Source organism: Corapipo altera, unplaced genomic scaffold (assembly GCF_003945725.1).
Source record: "Corapipo altera isolate COAL_440 unplaced genomic scaffold, ASM394572v1 0, whole genome shotgun sequence".
In the NCBI taxonomy this organism is placed as follows: Eukaryota; Metazoa; Chordata; class Aves; order Passeriformes; family Pipridae; genus Corapipo; species Corapipo altera.
Window position 1 is genome coordinate 77,168,840 of NW_020884872.1, and position 19,102 is coordinate 77,187,941.

The 19,102-nt window shown below is 37.0% G+C and overlaps 1 protein-coding gene across 2 annotated transcripts in view; it reads right to left on the bottom strand.

Moving 5' to 3' along the window:
- Nucleotides 1–12,407: 12,407 nt before the first annotated feature.
- Nucleotides 12,408–19,102, bottom strand: part of DYNC2H1 (dynein cytoplasmic 2 heavy chain 1) — a 160,226-nt gene continuing 153,531 nt past the window's right edge. For both annotated transcript variants that reach the window (XM_027636185.1, XM_027636100.1), the window contains exons 88-89: nucleotides 17,699–17,815; nucleotides 12,408–13,075 (exon numbers count right to left, since the gene is read on the bottom strand). In XM_027636185.1, coding sequence (XP_027491986.1) covers nucleotides 12,917–13,075; nucleotides 17,699–17,815 — 276 coding nt within the window. In that variant the 3' untranslated portion in view covers nucleotides 12,408–12,916. The remainder of the gene's footprint in view (nucleotides 13,076–17,698; nucleotides 17,816–19,102) is intronic.

A 19,102-nucleotide genomic window follows, 5' to 3' on the forward strand; every position in this document is an offset into this window, starting at 1 on the left:
AAAATGTAGCATTTCCATACAACAGTCTTCAGTGACTTTTAAGTAGTTTTTGAAAATGACCAAGTGCATTTCATGGTGCAGCCTTCTGTGGCTGGGGACCCTGAGCTCTGGTAACAGTGCTCTCAGTTGGTGATGATCCTTTCTTACCCTACTTGTTTTAATTTATACTGTCTACTTAAAATTTCATCCATTTTAAAGAGTTTCAAATAATTTGGGTATTTGTCTACTTAAAGTGTTGCTCCAAATTCTGTGATTTTATACTCTAATTATTTTTTTTAAAAAGGGAAAACATTAGAATACTACGTTTTCTACAGTTCTCGCTACTTTGGTTGCTTTGCTCAACACACTTTTAAGAGGTCAGTTTTCATAAATACTTTCTTGGAGAGGCAGTCCCCTCAGAATTGTTTCAGTTGGACTGGTGAATGACCTTGATCACCATGGATGTGACGCATTTTATATAAATTATTGCTCTGAATGCAGGGTGTCAAGCTATCATAGCTTAGACTTTATCTAAAGCACTTGGAGAGAAAGAGTCATCTCTTTTCAGGTTGTTGAAAAGGCCTTTTACTGAAGACTTCATGGAGGAAAATATTTCTAAGTTCTAGAGATTATAGAATCATAGAATCATTAAGGTTGGAAATGAGCTCCAAAATCATCAAGTCCAATCTTTGACTAAACCATATAATGAACTGTCACATCTACTCATCTTTTGAACATTTTCAGTGATGTTGATTCTACCACTCCAGCATTGGTAGCCTCTTCCAATGCTTAAACGCTCTTTCAGTGAAGAAATTTTTCCTGCTATTCAACCTGAATCTCCCTTGGTGCAACTTGAGGCATTTCCCCTTGTCCTGTCACTAGTTGCCTGGGAGAAGAGGCTGACCCCCACCTTGCTACAACCTCCTTTGAAGTAGTTATACAGAGTGATAAGGTTCTCCCTGAACCTCCTTTTCTCTAGGTTAAATAATAACAGCTTTCTTAGCCACTCCTAATAGAGTTTACATTTCAGACCCTTCACCAGCTCCACGGTCATTCTCTGAACACATTCCAGCAGTTCAATGTCTTTCTTGTTGTGAGGGGCAAAAAACTGATCACAGGATTCAAGGCATGGCCTCACCAGTGCCGAGTACAGGGGAATGATCACTGCCCTGGTCCTGCTGGCCACGCCATTGCTGATACAGGTCAGGATGCCACTGGCCTTCTTGGCCACCTGGGCACACTGCTGGCTCATGTTCAGCCACTGTTGACTAGCACCCACAGGTCCTTTTCCTCTGGGCAGCTTCCATCCACTCTGCCCCCAGCCTGTAGCACTGCCTGGGGTTGTTGTGACTGAAGTGCAGGACCTGGTACTTTGTCTTGTTGAACCTCATACAATTGGTCTTGGCCCACTGATCCAGCCTATCCAGTTCCCTCTGCAGAGCCTTCCTGCCCTCCAGCAGATCAACACTCTCACCCAACTTGGTGTCATCTGCTGACTGACTGAGGGTGCACTTGATTCTCTCATCCAGATCATTGATAAAGATATTAAGCAGGACCGGTCCCAGTACTGAGCCCTAGGGAACATCACTGGTGACCAGTTGCCAACTGGATTTAGTTCCATTCACCACCACTCTCTGAGCCCGGCCATCCATCCAGTTTTTCGCTCAGCAAACAGTGCACCTGACCAGGCCACAGGCAGCCAGCTTCTCCAGGAGAATGCTGTGGGAAATGGTGCCAAAGGCTTAACTAATGTCCAGGCAGACAATATCCACAGCCTTTCCCTCATCCAGCAAGCGGGTTACCTGGTCGTAAAAGGACATCAGGTTGGTCAAGCAGAACCTGCCTTTCCTAAGCCTGTGCTGGCTGGGCCTGATCACCTAGTTGTCCTGTATATGCTATGTGATTGCACCCAAGATATTCTGTTCTATAACTTTCCTCAGCACAGAGGTTAGGTTGACAGGACTCTAGTTCGTGGGATCCTCTGATACATCAGTCATCAGATGCTTCAGTCCACCTACTTTACTAACTAATTTTAACATAGGATGAAAGGACTGCTACACTTTCAATTAAAGAAAAAAAAGGGCTGCAAAATAAAGGTGAGTGAACCACAGTGAGAGGGAGTGTTCTCTGACAGCAGGTGCCAAAGCTATCTGCCCTGCCACTCCTCTTAGGCATCGTTGGGAACTGGGGCGAGGCTTTTGGGACTGACAGCTAGACTGAGATTTTAGGTCACATCTTGACAGTTGAGGATGACTTGCCAGGCCAGGTGAAAGCCATATTTGGTCCCAGTTTGGACCAGATAACTTGACTGGAAAACACTCAAATACCCATGAGAGCAATTTTATGTAGAGAAAAATACCTTGGTATTATTTCCAAGTAAAAGCCTGTGTCAACACTTCAGCAAAAATCTGATAGACCTGGGGTTTGTTGAGTACCACATTCTCATGAAATCCTTAAAAATGCAAGATGGGATTTTTCATAAAGTTCCTAATTCCAAAGGATTAGTGAGCCTGAGGCACATTCAAAATCCCATTCATAATTATCAAAATATCACACCACATATTCTGAATTCTGAAGAGAAATGTTGGTGTCTGTGGTTTCAGACTATTTTCTGTACTTTTTGCTGTGGGCACTAGCCATTTTAGTAACTGAATTTAAAATTTTTGTTAGTCTTCTTGGTTGTCTGAAAATACATATTTTTTATATTTCCATTCCAGCACCCTGAACAAACCCCAAATATCGTAGTAATCTGTAGGAATAAAATAGCGTGATAAACCATGGCACATGTTCTAACAGAGACTACAACCTATCTCCTATCATAAGTCTGTACTACTCATACTATTATAATCTGGGAAAAGAATTTCCAGTGCCACATGCTTTCAAGTCATGAGCAGGATCTTTGGTTAAATCAAATCTTTGTTTACAAAGCAAATTAATTCTCTTGACATGTAATTTTTGTGTTAACTGCTTGAAGACGTTTTATTTTTTGATTGGACAATTTGTTAAAGAAACTGAATTAGACTCATCCTAGATGTACCATTGAACTTATTTTGGTACCCTTTTAGATATGAAGAAATATGTTTAGATTTCAAACCAGAAAATTCCTATGAAGTAAGGGATAAAATCTTCTGTATTGCAGCAGTCTTAGAGGGGTACTCTAAAGTGTTAAAAACCTTTTTTAATTTTTTATTTAGGACTGGTTTCAATGTACTTTGCATTTTTGTTCTAGTGAATCATCATTTTTCAATGGAAAAAGAAAATCAGCATAAATTTCTTAATCAGCCCCATGAAAAAAAAACAAACCAGCCACTGCCTCCGCTGCACAGAGCTGTTTAAGGTCAAAGTAACTCAGTGAGGCATTTCATCAACTGATGTGAAACAGCAGTTTCCCTGAAGACAACAGAGACACGTTGATTTACGGCTGCTCAGTGTCCATGTAGATTTTCTGAGTTTTCCATGGCACTTATGCCTTCTGATGATTTATGTTAATGAGGCTCCCCTAGACATGTCTTCAAGGTGGTCATGATGGAATATAGCCAACAAACAACTTCTGTCATATGAGATCTACTTGGATTAAACAAGTGAGATAAACCCACACAATGGGTCAAGCCAAAGATCCACCTCCCCATCCTCCTTTTGTCTCCAGCAACATTCAGTAGCAGATGGTTTGAGTTGAGTGCAAAGTGATCCTTTGGCCAACGTATTGCTCCCTTCTTGGCTTTCCAAGAAAATCACCACAAGGGTCTTTCTATGCTTTGTAAATGTCTTTCGTAACATTAAAACCAGACAATTAATAATACGCTAAGAAAAAAGCTTTCTTGTGCTTCAGTTAAGGTTGGTTTCCAGTTTTACCAGTTTGGATAATTTCATTTCCATACAATGAAAGAGAATTAATTCAATGAACAGGAGAATAAAATGTGTTTCAAACATTTAGTTTTAGCTATTTAAAAGTGAGATTTACAGGGATTAATTACACTGGCATCACAGACATATGACTGCAATTTTGACTTGCCTGTGGCAAACCAAATTTCGCATCTCATCAGCTCACTCCTTGAAGCAGCTTTATGCAAGTGATCAGCTTGAAACCTTCAGGTCTGTTTCTAGTTACTTCAGGAGTCCATCAGGAATTGCAGTCAGAATACTTTTGTTTGTATTAATTCTTGCGATTCTGTTTTTGTTGCTCCAGGCAAGCCCCAGAAGCAGGTGTGATACCATCTATTCTTTTATATGAACTGGATCAGAACTGCCAAGAGAAAAAAATTCTTCATTCTCTCCTAACACTTTAATGTCCAACCAGATATCAGTTGAGTTAGAGGAAGGAAGGAAGGAAAGAAGGAAGGAAGGAAAGAAGGAAGGAAGGAATCTCCCTTCTTACTGTTAATATGTTTTGCACCAAATATTTGACAAATAAGCAATATGAGCAAAATAAAAATTGGCTGCTTACTCCTTTGCCACCTTTCAGGATGATCAATTATTCAGCAGCTGAGAGAGAGGCATGAAGCGTATACACTTTAAGTGATAACCTGTCCTTGGGCACAGCATATCTGAATGCAATAAAAGCAGTAAAATTAATGCAGACTTCTCCTTAAAGAAGTATGCCATTGTACTGAAGAGTGACAGCAAATATTCTGGCCTGGGATTCCTGCTCTGGTAAAGATCAAGTAGGAAATTGAGATCCTCAGCTGTTGTAAAATGGCACAACACTACTCACTCTCTCCCTCCATCTTTCTCTTTTTTTCTTGTTGTACAGCTTAGTTACTTTTTCCCAACTTTTTCCACATTGTGCAAATCCCTGGAGGCTGTATCAAGTATTTTTCTGACTCCATCAAAAGTTCAAGCTTTTTTAAAAATTAACAAATATGACAATACTCAACTATTTTAAAAATAAGAAAGGTCAGCATAGATTTTTAATTTTATTGTTTACAATTTCAGTAATTTTTATGTAGAAAAAAGTCTTTATGGAGAATTGTTGAAAAAGTGAACTTTTCCCTTCCCAAGAACCACAACCCACTTAAATGATATGTTGGACACCATATTGAGTAGCAAGGTAATATTGCGCTTGAGTTCCTCGAGCTTCTGTAAGACTCCTAGATGAGGACCTGAGACCTTGTTTCTTATTAGTATTTTTTTCAGTTTCTTCCAAGACTTCTTATTTTGACAGATCAGTTTAAGATGATCCCTAAGGCTCATCCCTTATTTAAAAAAACAGAGAGAGAGAAATCAGTGTGGGAACTACACAGTTTTTCTGAAAGGAATTTTCACATAAAGAATTTAGGTTTGTGTTGTGGTCTTACCTTCCCTGAGTACTCATTTTACACTTCATCTAATAAGCCAATACTCTCCTTGGCAAGCGTCCTGTTTCTGAAGTGTTCAGAACATTTATTTTTGTTTTTATGCCTTAAGTGAGGTCCCTCTAAATTGTTTTTGGCTTGCCCTATTATGGTTTAACACTTCATTCATCCATTTATTTTGTGAATGCTTCATTTTCCACTGACTTAGCCCTGAACTTGCTGATGGCTTATGAGGCAGCAGTAAAACTGAAGGACTTGCAGGTCATTTCTATATGGAGCACAAAGTAGAAAGAGCATTATTTTCTTACAGTAATTGATAGACTTTGCTTAAAATGATGAACATGTAAGTAACCTTCCAGACAGAGGTATAGTACATTTCAGGTTGAAGGGGACTCTGGAAGGTCCCAAATAGCAGGATCAGCTCTGAAGTCAGAATGGATTGCTCGGGGGTTTATCCAGTCAAATTTTCAGTACTTCCAAGAATGGAGACCGTACAGCCTTTCTGGGCCACCTGTGCCACTGCTCGACTGCCCTCACGGGGAAAATATTTTTCATTATATGTAGTTATAACATCATCTGTTCCCTGTCCTCCCCCCATGGAACTTGATAACCTCCTTGCAGGCAATAGCAAGCTGCCAGTAAGTCCCTCCCAGTAAAGTTGTCTCTTCTCCAGGCTGAAAAAGGCCAGTTCCTTAAGCCTCTTCCCATCAGGCATTTGCTCCAGCCCCTTGACCATCTTGATGGACTCCACTGAACTATCTCAAGCTTTCCAATGTCTCCCTTGTACTGGAAGGCTCATAAATATCCAGTAATTCTTGTCTAAGCATTCCTTTCTTGCTGCTGCAAATTAATGGCTTGTGCCACTGTCTCTCAAGAGTCAACCACATTTTTTGGTGTCTGAAAGCTGTTCGCTTTCTCTCAATGCAACTATTAAGTAGTTCACAGTCTTGGCCAAAATTAGCCATAGAATCTATGACTATGTCTAAACTAGGGAAGATAGAAGGGTGCCCAAGTCCCCTTGTGGACATTACCTTGCAATGAGAGAGATGTGTTGTGCATCAGGCACTCTATCACATACTGATTTCTACAGAAAAGAGCAAAAAACTTGGACAGTAGTTTGCCATATGATGTAGCTTGTTGGGTGTGTGTAGGCACTACCCATATGATGTGAAAGGGAGTGGGGACTCTTATTCCCCTGTGTGCAGCCACTGAAAGTACAACTCCAAAAGGTCTAATGAAGAAGTCAGAAGAGGACCTTAGACATCATTGTGATGCTCTGAGAGGCAGTCATGACATGGTTTCCTGCTTTTGTTTTAATTTTTTAATCATAGCTTTCAGGTGTGACTACCAGGAGTGAAGTGCCTTCCGTGGATAATCCTACTGATGAGTTTGTTTCCCATTTATTATGGAGGGCAAAAAAGCAATGGTCATTTATATAAGCTCACTTCTTTCTGCTGCTGGTTCTTCATGGAACTCTGACTGCAAGAGGAATTATCTGGGTCTGGAATGCCAGATGTGTCTCACCAGTACTGTGCAGGGAAGGATCACCTTCCTTGATCTGCTGGCCATGCTCTGCCTGATGCAGTCTAGGAGGCTGTTGACCTTTCATGGTGCAAGGGCATACTTCTCCTCACTATTCCTTCTTCCCACCCAGACACTGAGGATGTAGAGAAATATCTCCAAACAGGCCAGAGTGGTCAGTCAGTGCCTTATCCACTTCCACAACCAAAGCATGGAGGACCAAGAAACACACCTGCTGAATCACTTATTTCTAAAAAGAACCACATCACAACTAACCAGAATCATTTTTTTTTTTTAAGATGTAGATCCTTATCCAGCACTGCTGATAAGAAAATTTCCTTTGGAACAGACTGCTGATGCAATATTATATAGACTATAAATTGTCTTCCAAAGCCCTGTAAACTTCCCTGTGCCAGATTCTCACCAGGGTCTAGCCCACAGTACCACCTAGTGGGAGACGGAGATATGACTGTGCCCATCCCAAAAACGCTCTTAGACATTGACATTTCTTCCTGATCTCCGTAGAGAGAGAAGTGTATGAAACATCCTCCTTTGTAGGCGTGGAAGTAGTACTATGTGGGATAGCATGAGAAGAACTCACCTTATTAGGGATTGAGACGAGTCATAGAGCTCTGACGATGAAATTGCCTACCTGGAACACTTCATAATTGTGATTACTTTTCCCGAAGATGACCTGTTAAGAAGATTCATGTTTACTGCTCTGTAAAATTAAGTGGGTTTAACCCTGGGGAAGATATGAAGAATGTATCTGAGACTTCTGAAGACAGCAGGGGCAGCTTGCTTTCTCCTGAGATGCAAAGCCAGCAGCAATTCTCACCCTTCTGTAGAAACTGCTCGCAGTTAAGAGTACACATATCTGACCTTGGTATGCGTACTCCTTCTTGGGCAACTGCTTACTGCAGTTCAGGTACCTTCCTTTACAGGATCATCAAGCAGGAATGAACACTGGACAGTGCATTTACACTGTCCTCAAATGATTTCTGCTCTCAGTTAATTTATGTTTTGGACAAGAACACTGCAATGCAGATGGGTTCAATAAGAAAAAAGTAGAATACCGTATTTTAACACCTAATACTCAAATTCTTGCATTGACTAGCCTCTCATACCTACACACTCACTCTAGAACTGGCCCGTGCAAAGCTTTCTGTATATTCTATCATGGTTATTTATGCACTATAATTAAGTCAAATTAAATTAAATTTAAAAGGAAATAACCACTCCAATTTCCACAAAGATCATTCCCTAAGAACTATATCTGAGGCAAATTGCAGTCTATACTAACAGCAATTATTGTGAAGCTGTTCAAAGAAGTAAGAAAAAATTATTTTTTGATTTTCTAAAACACATAAGTGAAAGGTCTTTTTGTTTGTACCAAACATACCGAAAGTGAAAAAAACCTTCCTCTGTTGCTCTCTAGGCATCTTACAGAAAGGTTATGAGAACTAGAAATAAGAAATCTAGACCTTAAAGACTGGCATTTCTTAAAACACATCCAATAGTGAGCTCTGATACAAGCAGCTTCAGTGGCTGAAATGAAAAGAACAGGAGATGGGGTTGAGTTATGCAGCGTCACACACTGGAGGAGATGAGCTGAGGTGAAGGAGGATGGCCTCTCAGGCAGCCAGGTTTCCAAGGAAGGTTCTAATCTGTGAAGAACTTGAGTGCACTGATGAAGTTGTACACCTTCAAAGGAGAATGCAGCATAAGAACTCAAAACAGGTGAGCTTGTTTTCTCAAATGTACCCACTCTTTTTTGGTCTTCAGACTCTTCCACATCTAGTTTCTTATTCACACGTTTAATTTTCAAAGGATTGAAAATGTAAAAATTAAAGGAATTTAAAAATGTCTATGTAAAACTTCCTATAGGAATTTCTAGCCCTAGCCAAGCCTGCACATTTTTAGTATGGTAACCAATATTAAGTATAATTTACATAAACCCATTTTTGTCAACGAAAGACAGTCTATCAGTTTAAGAACTCATATGATTTATTATTAATGCTTTTGGTCATGGACTCCAGGTTTCTCCCCCCTCAGCTCAAATAATTATATAGCTGTCTGGGGACAAATTACTGCTCTTCTGAGTATGGTCTCTGAAAGCTGAAACGAAGAAACAAAGGGGGAAAGACAATTTGCATGATCAGTTCTATTTGTACTCAGCATAACTTGCCTTCTACTGCAGTATTTGGATTTTAGTGAAATTCTAAAAAATCTTCTGGGAAAAAATCTTTAATCAACTCTAAAGAGTTTCCCTTTAGCACTAAAACATTTGAGGTACTCTATCACCATTGTAGGTCTTGTTTCTAAAAGGTGGTTTATTGCAAGTAACAGAAAGTGAGTCGGACTCTTCAACAAACACGTAATTTTCTGTTTGGTAACACAGCATGCTCTGTGACAGTAGACTTGCTGTGAAGTTGCTAAATTCACCAAACAGTATGCCTTCCAATGGATGACAGTATCAATATCTGACAGAAATTTGACTGCTATGAAGTGTAAAAGGAAGAAACTGTTCATTTTAACATATAAAATAAAGGCATTTGTAAAACAAAAAAGAAATGTATTTTAAAGACATTCAGATATTACTGCACAATCTTCATTATTTTCAAAGGTTTTGCTATTCTTTAAAGGTTTTTTCACTTTGCATTTTGTCACTGATTTCTATTGATAACAATTTACACTTCCTGAGGATATACGCCTTTCTCAAGTATTCAAAAGAGAGTGCTTACAGAGCAGTAATGTGTGTTTTCTAGGATCTCTTTATATAACTTAGTCTTACAAGTTCCTATACCCTTGAAACTGAATAGCAGAACAGACTCCCTCAAACCATAGTCAGAGCATTAAGGCATTTCCAATGTTTTTATTTCTTATGTTTCCTGATTCATACTTGTGAATGGCCTATGATTGCAATACAGCTGCACTTTGGTGGTAATAAACACTCTACAGTTCTATTTTTTACTGCCAAAAATATAATTCCTATGATATAGAGTAGCAGCTACCTATAGTATCTTTCATTTAGATTGCAGTATTGGGTAGAAAGAAAACACATTATACAAGGCATATAGACAATAAGTATCAAGGAACACATGAGAAGTAAATTCTTTTTCCTCTTTAGGTCACCTGGGAGCCATCCAAAACATCAGGGTTATAACGAGAGACATGAGAAAGAAAGATTAGTGAATCACTTAATCAAAATAAGTATAAAGCATACTGCTTAATACATGGCAAATGTAATATACAGCTCTCAGGGTTTTGGTTTGTTTTTTGTTCTTGATGATAATACTACATAACTAAAAATCTAATAGATTTCAAGCTGACAAACTAGTTTGAGATTTAAATCAGTTTTTTGTCCTATGCTGAAAAAAATAAAGACATCACAGACACCTAGGAAGAGAGTGCCTTTTATATCTGTAACAAGCCTGATGGGCTCCCAAAGGACTTCTGTCAAAACAAAAATATAATTTGATGCTCTAGCTATAGCTAAACATTAAGAAGGTTGGGGTTTTTTTCATATCAATCATAGAACATCTCAGAAAGAGCAAAAGCAAACAGACAGTTCTAGTAAAGTGGAAGGACTCTAAAGCAAGAGAAGAACCAAACAAAAGGAAATTTAATCAAGCTGGCTAACAGTACTTTGCACTCAAGAGAGAGAAGGTGCCCCGACAGAAATGCATTGCCTGCATCTCCTGAGAACAAAACTCCTGATGCTGTGAGCTGAGAAATATTACACAGTTCTAAATCTGTGGCAGAAGTAAATGACAGAAGAAGTAACAAACCTCCAGAGACAGGCCAATTCTTACGTGGCCTATCAGACAAGCTATCAGTAAGAAACTGAATCAGTACCTGGCCCTGCAATAGAAATATAGTGTGGTAGGTCTGGAGGAGTCTCTTTTACATCTATTCTTTGTGACAAGATCAATATCTGAATATTAGTAGAATCAGTTAGGACTTCCTGACTAAATATATACAAAGAGGATACTTGAAGACAGAGACTTTAAATAATATTTATATTTACACTCAGCAATATGGAAGGCACATTTGAAGCTTACAATTAGGAGAGGAAAAAAAACCCCACAAACTAAAACATGAAAATTCCCACAAAGGTTCTACTAATGACTTATTTCAGAGTTTCTACAACTCATTAAAGTACATTTTTCTTTTCTATAACAAGCAAGATGGGTCATCAAAGCCACCTACTACATCTCTGGTCTTTACTTTCTGGGCAAGTTAGGTTAAAATACAATGTATTACTTTTCAGACATCTTTGCCCTAACATAGGTAGTTATCTGAACAGCTGAGTATCTGTATTTCTCTACCTGTCCACAAAAGAGAAGCCAGAACTACTGAGAGTCAGTTGATCCCTCAGTTTTGAGATACATGAAAGCTGAAATCCAGTCTAGTTTATGGAAAAATGTTGGACCAAAAGGGAAAGTTGCAACGTGTTCTTTACGTGTGTCTAGGGGAATTGAAAGCCCAAGCTGCCTTCAGCAAAACTTTTCATCTCCAAGAAAGTCTAGTATAGCAGAATCCTTTCTCTGGCCAAATCGCCCTGTAAATTCTCACGAAGCTCGCGCATACATTTATACAAGGGCTTGCTGTTCTGTTGGAGACTTTGTCATTTTCTTCCAAATTTTCTAAATCTGCTACATTTTTATTCCTCAGTGAATCAGAGTTAAATGCATAAAGGAAGATGACACAATTATCTGAAAAGTATCACATAAATCTATTCTTCTTTTAGACAGGATTCAATTTTAAAAATGTATGTGCACTTGTATCAAATTATTTTAGGACAGCTTTTTATTAGAAGAACAACTAAAATAGGAACGTTCTAAATAAAGACAAAAGACCAAGTTTAAATAATGAACAAGAGAGAAGAAGAGAGAAAAATACTTTCTTCAGGAAGTTGACCTGGAGATGTGGCCAGTCTTTTCTCTGCTTTGCTTCTCCCTCCTTCAAGCCATCAATGAAAAATATCAGGAAAGTGAAATATAATCTTAATTTAAATACTACTTCCAAATGAATATAAAATAGATATATCAGAGCTAAGACATCTATTTTGTTTTCTAAGCAAACTAAGAAAGTGTTTATTTGCCTTTGGCTTTTAAAAATATCTTCATGTGGTGACTATGTAATTCCAGTTAAAAATTAGACACTTTCAATTCTTACATTGAGACTTTATAATTCGTCAGTAATGCTGCTTCCTGCTGGGTTCTGGGTTTCCTCCTTCTTTTGGGATTTTGTCTAATTGCACCCCAATGCTATGTCAGCATCCCAACATGATACATCATGAACCAGTGAAATCAAACGAGTATCCTGCACTAAGAACAAGACTCCGGGCATCTGTCGCATCACAGATCAAAAGCATTATTATACCCCTCTGTTATTCATTTAATAACTGGATGAAAACCTCTTTTGTTTGTCTAAGGTATTGTTTTTCTATCTTGGGCCTTTATGTGAACATTCTTGCTGAAATTTAGCACAGTTTCATAAATATTTTTTACAGTAACTTCTAGATAACAATTGTGATAGTAGTCTAACTGAATTTGTAACTTCACTTGAAGTTTATGACGATCCTATTATTTCCTACCAATACAAAGGAATATAATTACAAGTAAAACATCATTAAAGCAGAATGAAACGCTTATCGTGACTTTTATCTTCAAGTAAAACATTCAATTTCAGTTACAGAAGGTTTTATAATTTTATTTTATTAAATAACAGAGATATATGAAGAAAAGATTCCAAAAGGATAATGAAAAAAAGATCAGAGAAAAAATGCTGACTATGAGTTTATATTCAGTATTTCTGGGTAGAACAAAAGAGATTTCAGCAAGTCTTAGAAAGAAATGGAGCATATTACAATGTAGAGAAAAAAAAAACAAATTAGCAGTTTGCTGAATAGTACCATGTTAACTTTTACAATATCCCACAAAGACCCAATGAAGTTCTATTCAAGTAGAATTACTTCAATATATCTTAAAAAAATAAACAGGAATTAATAAAACATTGCTTTAAAAACACAAAAGTGATAAATCTAAAGTTTTCTTCTAATAAGTAAGAAATTAGATATTTAAATGATTCTTAACTTCACAAGTTAATGCAGTTTCACATTACTGATTTTTTAAAAATAAAGCAGCGCCACACTGAATCCACTGGTCTTGGTTTCCTCCACAAGGTACATCAATATTTGTCACCACACGGTCTCTCTCCACACTAGTGTAGACTGGTAAAGATATGCATTCCTCTGGAGAATATGGACCATATGCATCCTGTCAATAAGCAAGCACTTAGTTACCACTTAGACAACAAAACATGAGAAAGCAATAATCTCCAATGGTTTGGTATCTAAAGTTAACATACAGTTTAGACACTACAGCCTTGGACAGGAAAGTCTTGGTCCAGGTGACAAAGGAGAAGGATTACCAAGGATTACCAACAAAGCAGACTTCAGAAAAATTGCTAGCTCCATAACTAAAACTCCAGAAAGTATCTAACAGGAGTGATCCTGTGAAGTACATCTCAAAATCTTTGTTCAGTTAAAAATTGCCCTTTAAAATTACATGTCAAAAGTGTCTGCAAACCAGGGCAAAGGAAGTGCTGAACAGTTTCCTGCAGGGATAAGGCCCCTCAGAAGCACTTGTGCTGTACTGCAAGGAGCTGCTATCCTGGCAGGCTGGAGACCCAGTGTGGGCAGTGCCAGTGCCCTTGGCAAGCCCTTCTGCCTCCTTCATCCCTGCAGTACAACCCTGTGCTCCTCCTGTGACACAGCCCACGTTGTGACCTGTGTCTGAGACATTTGCAAGAGGGATATTTTAGGAGATACGATCAAAAAAATTTTAGCCCACACTTTTCAGGCTACTTTATGGATTTAAACAATGATTTCTAACATCATGTAATCCAATTGTAAAAATTGCTCTCTGATACAGAGAGAACTACTATACCTTACATTATAGTCTCACAGGGCCTGCACTTAATGCACAATATTAAGAGGAACCCAGAGAGAAACCCACAGTTTAGTTCGACCACAACTTAAAACAAACAAACAAAAAGCCTAAATTCCCTAGTCCTTTCCAAATACTTTTAGCACTTCTAGACATGTAGGAACATGTAAATAGTTATGGTAGAGAAAAGAAAAAAAAAGAGAGAAAAAAAAGGTAAGTTTACTGACTTTTTTTATATTATTTATTTATTTTAATGCCTTTGCTACTAATACTGATCACAGTCACAGTTCGGGTTCTCTGGCACTTATGGAAAACAGGCCAATTGCATTAAATGCCTAAGAAGGAAATTATCAATCTAACTTTAGGCAAACAGATTTGAACTGAGAGCTTTGAACTTCCATTTGAATTAATTTATAATTTTTATTCTCCTATACATGTACTTCGCCCAGCATTAGCAGTACTGCTATTTACACAGTTAAAATTGTATTGTAACACTACTCATGGAAGGAGCTTGGTTGAAGCCATGGCTTTATCTCTCAGTCTGTGTCCTGATGAACAAGAAGTGCCCTGTTCTGAGAACAGGAACAGCTCCTCTTCGCTCTCTGTACCACAAACTGTGTGTGACCTGGATATAGTTTCCTCCTAGGCCTTTGCACAGGGCATTGTTCATATGTGTGACCATAGACTTGTGCTCAAAGACTCAGTCTAGACTCCTGTAGCATGTAATTTAGGTTCCAACCAAATATGTATTTATTTAGCAAATAATTCAGGGTTTGATTGAACTGATATATATTAAGCACATTTTCCATCATACTCAAAATGTCCTTCCTGTCAATAGGAAAGTGTCAGAAGATTTTAAAGAATCAAGTAACAAAACAGCACACTTGTCAGAAAGGAATTTAAAATAAAAATGTGTCATTTTAATTCAAATCACATCAAATGTGAGTTAGTGATGCTCCAATACTGGAAAATAACTAAAAACAGGAAAAAGGAAACGTGCAAACAATAACTGTTTAAAGCACATGCCTTGCCATTACTGAAGAATTTTGTTGTCCCTTTCGAAAATCAACTTCCCCTGCCTTTTGGACACCAGTGTTTAAATCTTTACAGAAGGTCCATGCACTGTAATATTTCTATAGAGTAACTTAATAATCAGAAGTTTGTAAAGAGAGTTCAGCTGTTCTCAGAAGGATTATACTTACCCCATCTATCCCTTGGTTAACTCTGAACCAAGGGAAGCAGACAAAACACTCGCTAGTGTGAGATTAAAATGTTAATCAGAGAATTTAAGTTTTGCCAAAGCTGGGAGCCAAAAGTCAGCCAGTTTGCCTTCAAAGACCTCTTTTTACACCTTCAAGGGTCAAAATATCTGTTCTTGCACCTTTCTCAATCGCACTGATGTTTTAAGGAATCATATTATTTGAGGGTTAAAGCCATTCTGTGAAAGTCTTTTTGAACCACAAATCCTTATGTCCTTGGCTTAAGTACAGTCCAAAAATCCTCTTTTGTCAGACTGCCTCAAACACAGTTCCATCCCATTTAGTGACACCCTTCACAGCTTGGGATCTATCAGCGAATTAAAACTGGAAAGGACCTTCACAGTTTAATGAGAATAAGCACCATGTTAGTAGCCCAAAATATTCCACTGCAGCATTTTGAGGGGATTCTCTCAGAGAAATCATTTATGTTACTTTTTCCTTTTCTTTTTAGAGAGTTCATGTTTATTTTATTTTAGTTGAAAATTACCTCAAAGCATTGCATTATAAATACATACATTTTTGCTCACTAGATTTAAAAAGAGATTTTATGGGGAAAAGAAAACAAATTCAAAACCTATGAATCTTAAGATAATATGTTCAACTTTATGCACTCTTCTGCTAAGGAGAGGTAATGAAATAAGGGGAAATGCATAATGTCCAATTCTGCCCTGGTTTCTGAGCACAGTGTTTGATTATGGTCAATTTTTACAGTGAAGCTCATAGCAAAACAAGTCAAGAGTAGAACAGTTCAGAAAAGCTTTCCTTAGAGACATTTTGAATTTAAAATCTGGGCAGTTGACAGCTTCTGGTGTGTTTTATAAGAACTATATTTTTTCCCAGCACAAAGACTTCAGCTGCTATTCATTTCAAATATGAAGTACATTGGACAAAGTTTGATTAATTGATTATTGAACTATCTCACTTTTATATTTTATAGATAAAGCTCTCTGCTGATCTCACAACTTTTGGATTTTATCTTTGAAGTTTATTAAATATAGAGTTATTCAGAAAAATACTTAGCAATCTGTTTTATTTCTAAGACAAGATGAATGTTTTTCAGAACAATGGGAAGGTTACTTACAATACTAATTTCCAGTATTTTTCCATTTGGTGTTACCATGGAAAACCATGCATATTACCACCCTTCTACATCTATCTCTGAGCCAATATATTAAGGTGCCTGCCAATTCCATATTTATCCCATGCACCACCTCTCAAGTAAATCACAAATCTGTTTATTTATCTAAACAAAACAAACCTTATCAACTACTGAAGAACTGAAAAATCTTTCACTGGTCAACTTTGTAACAGGTTTTGTGTTTTGGTTTTCAGTCCTCTTTTTTTTTTTTTTAAATTTTCAGTATTTTCTATCCCATTCAACTTGGAAGCAGTGGTACAGATGGTGGCAAGCATTTACTGCGGTGTTCAAGCTCTACATCTTAGTACAGTGCTGCTATACTGTAATGTAATGGTATACTTCCACTGCAGGATATAACAATGAGAGAAAAGTTGGGATACAGTAGTGTGATAGCAATGGAACTCCTTGAACAATATCTATCACAATATATGACAAATCTAATAATTGTCGTAATCTATGATAATTAATAAATTCAATTCTAACTTAAATTTCAACTTTTTTGGCCCAGTGAACTTTTTTTTGACAGTCTTCTAACCAAAATTAGCTCTCTCAAGAGACAACTGCTGAATTATGTTGATTGCCAAATAATAGACTACAGTCAATAAATTCATTTGCTTGATGAGCTAATGTCTATAGGATGTGGGAAAAAGACTGCATTCATCCTGCTTCTCACTTTCTATTTTTCACTTGATTTTTGGTGTGAAAATCTTAATATATTTTCTTTTAGAAGTGTCTGTGGGATTCTCCTCATCTGTCTGTCTCAGTATTAGGGGTCTAGGCTGTCTTTAGAGTCACACATAGACAGAGATTTAATCCAGTTACCTTTGGATGGTATGGGCTTCCTGAGATGCCTAGCATTTACTGAGACCAAAGAAGGAGCTAAGGTGGCTAAGTGATACCAGGCAATTAACTTTGAGACACCTAAATTTAGGTGAGATGAATTCTACAATAAGCTCTTTTTCAGTCATAAGACACATCCTTGAATATTTTCTATGTAACTTTTTGCATTATTTATCAGAGATTGCTATGATAATTGGAGGATAGAAGCAGTAACAATTTTTACCGTTTGGATTACTTCACTTTCATCTTAAAATCTGCAAGCATTGACATATTTTTAAATTAGTTTAAGTAGGGGAAAGGCTTTCTTTGCTTTCAGCTCACATCGTTATCTTTATAGTCCTGTTAGATTTTAACTTAAGGTTTAAAATGCAAAGAAAATATATTCTAGGAATGAAATCTCAAACACATGTACACATTTACTAAATAGACTTTTGAAAATATGCTAATGATTTTAAAAGACAAGGAAAAAAAAAGCTATGACTGAAATAAAGTCCTTGCTCTCATCTAAGCAATAGAAGCTAAAGAATATCGACAAAATTATAATAACTTCCTGTTTTAAATAAAATAAGTAACTGCTTTTCCTAGTAAAGACTGGGCTTTTTATTTTGAAATGAAGGGGAAAACAGGTCAGCAACATCATACTGAAAAGCTAGTACACAGAAAAGAAATCAAATTATGGGTCTTGATAGTTTAGGGCTTTTAATAATTTAGTACCTGTGGAATCCAGGCCATGTAACAAGGGAGAACAGATGACACACTGGGAGAATCATGCAGATTTTCTGAAAGTCGATTTCCATCAAAACGGCAACCTTCCAGTTGTAAGCCACTGATCTGCCACGGAGATGGAAAATATTCAAACATACAGAACAGATTTGAAATGTCAATAATGATTACACTGTGCTTTAATAAATGATGAACCTTTTTACTGTGACCAAATTTTTAAATAACAGGAAATTAATTATTGGAATGTTCTGCATGAGACTAGGAAACATGATTTAAAAGCAAGATCTGGACCACACTTTGGCATGAACTTCCTCTGATTTGAACTCACATTCTTTAAAATGCGGGGGAAAAATAGCTGTAAATGTAATCAATTATGAAACTGCAGTTGCCTGGCATTAGGTTAATGGAATTATGATAGCAACAGCCAAGTACACAACCATTACAATGCCTAGCAAGGAGAAGAACAATCACTGAAATAAGCATGGCTTCCTGCTTGGAAGTCTGAACGCAGCTTTCAAAGAATGGAATGTGTGGTTACACAGCTTCGGCAGAGGCAAACAAAATATAGTGAAATAACACAAGAGAAAATTTTATTTAACAAAACTCAAGATTTCTTAGATTAACTGTTATTTGGCAAAAAAATAAGAATCACAGATGCTTCTGTAAGTAACTATGCATATGTAACATGTTTCAAGTGCTTTTTCTTTTGATTAGTAAGTAATTTCAGCCTCTGAACTAAACATTCCCTTTTTTCTTCACTGAAGTCTTCCATAAATCAGTGACAGTGATATCTATTCTGGATTTCCTCTAACTAAAATTTTCAATATTTGTTGATCATTTTATTTTCCCAGTACAAATAACAGTAGTTTGCCAGTATAAATAATAATAATATTTGTCAGTTTACCTGCTGAAGTGAGAACTTCAATTTTAACAGTAATAAATAACCCAGTATTAACTTTCATGTAGCTTTTCAAAAGGCTAACTCAAGCTGCAGTAGATATCTAACAGAAACCACAGTCTGAAAATCATCTGTCTATTATATTATCATACTAAAGCCCTGAACCAAATTTGTAATACTGATGTCAGCTTTCACCAAATGCAAGATTAACAAAGTAGTGCTGGAATAAGAAATAGAATGCTGTTGTAAACTGAATGAGTGACCACATAACCAAAATGGAGAAAAATACCATTTCCTAAATACGTTTTCTCTTGCAAGACATTTTAAAAAGTGTACCAGATTTTTAAAATGGATTAAAGTATGATATTACAATGAAGATCAGTATCATAGAAGATATAATGAAAATAATTTTCTTAGGTAATTTTAATATTCTAAAATTATTTGATAAGAAAAGTTGGAATTAAACAGTAACACAATGGGGTTTACTGTCCTGCTTG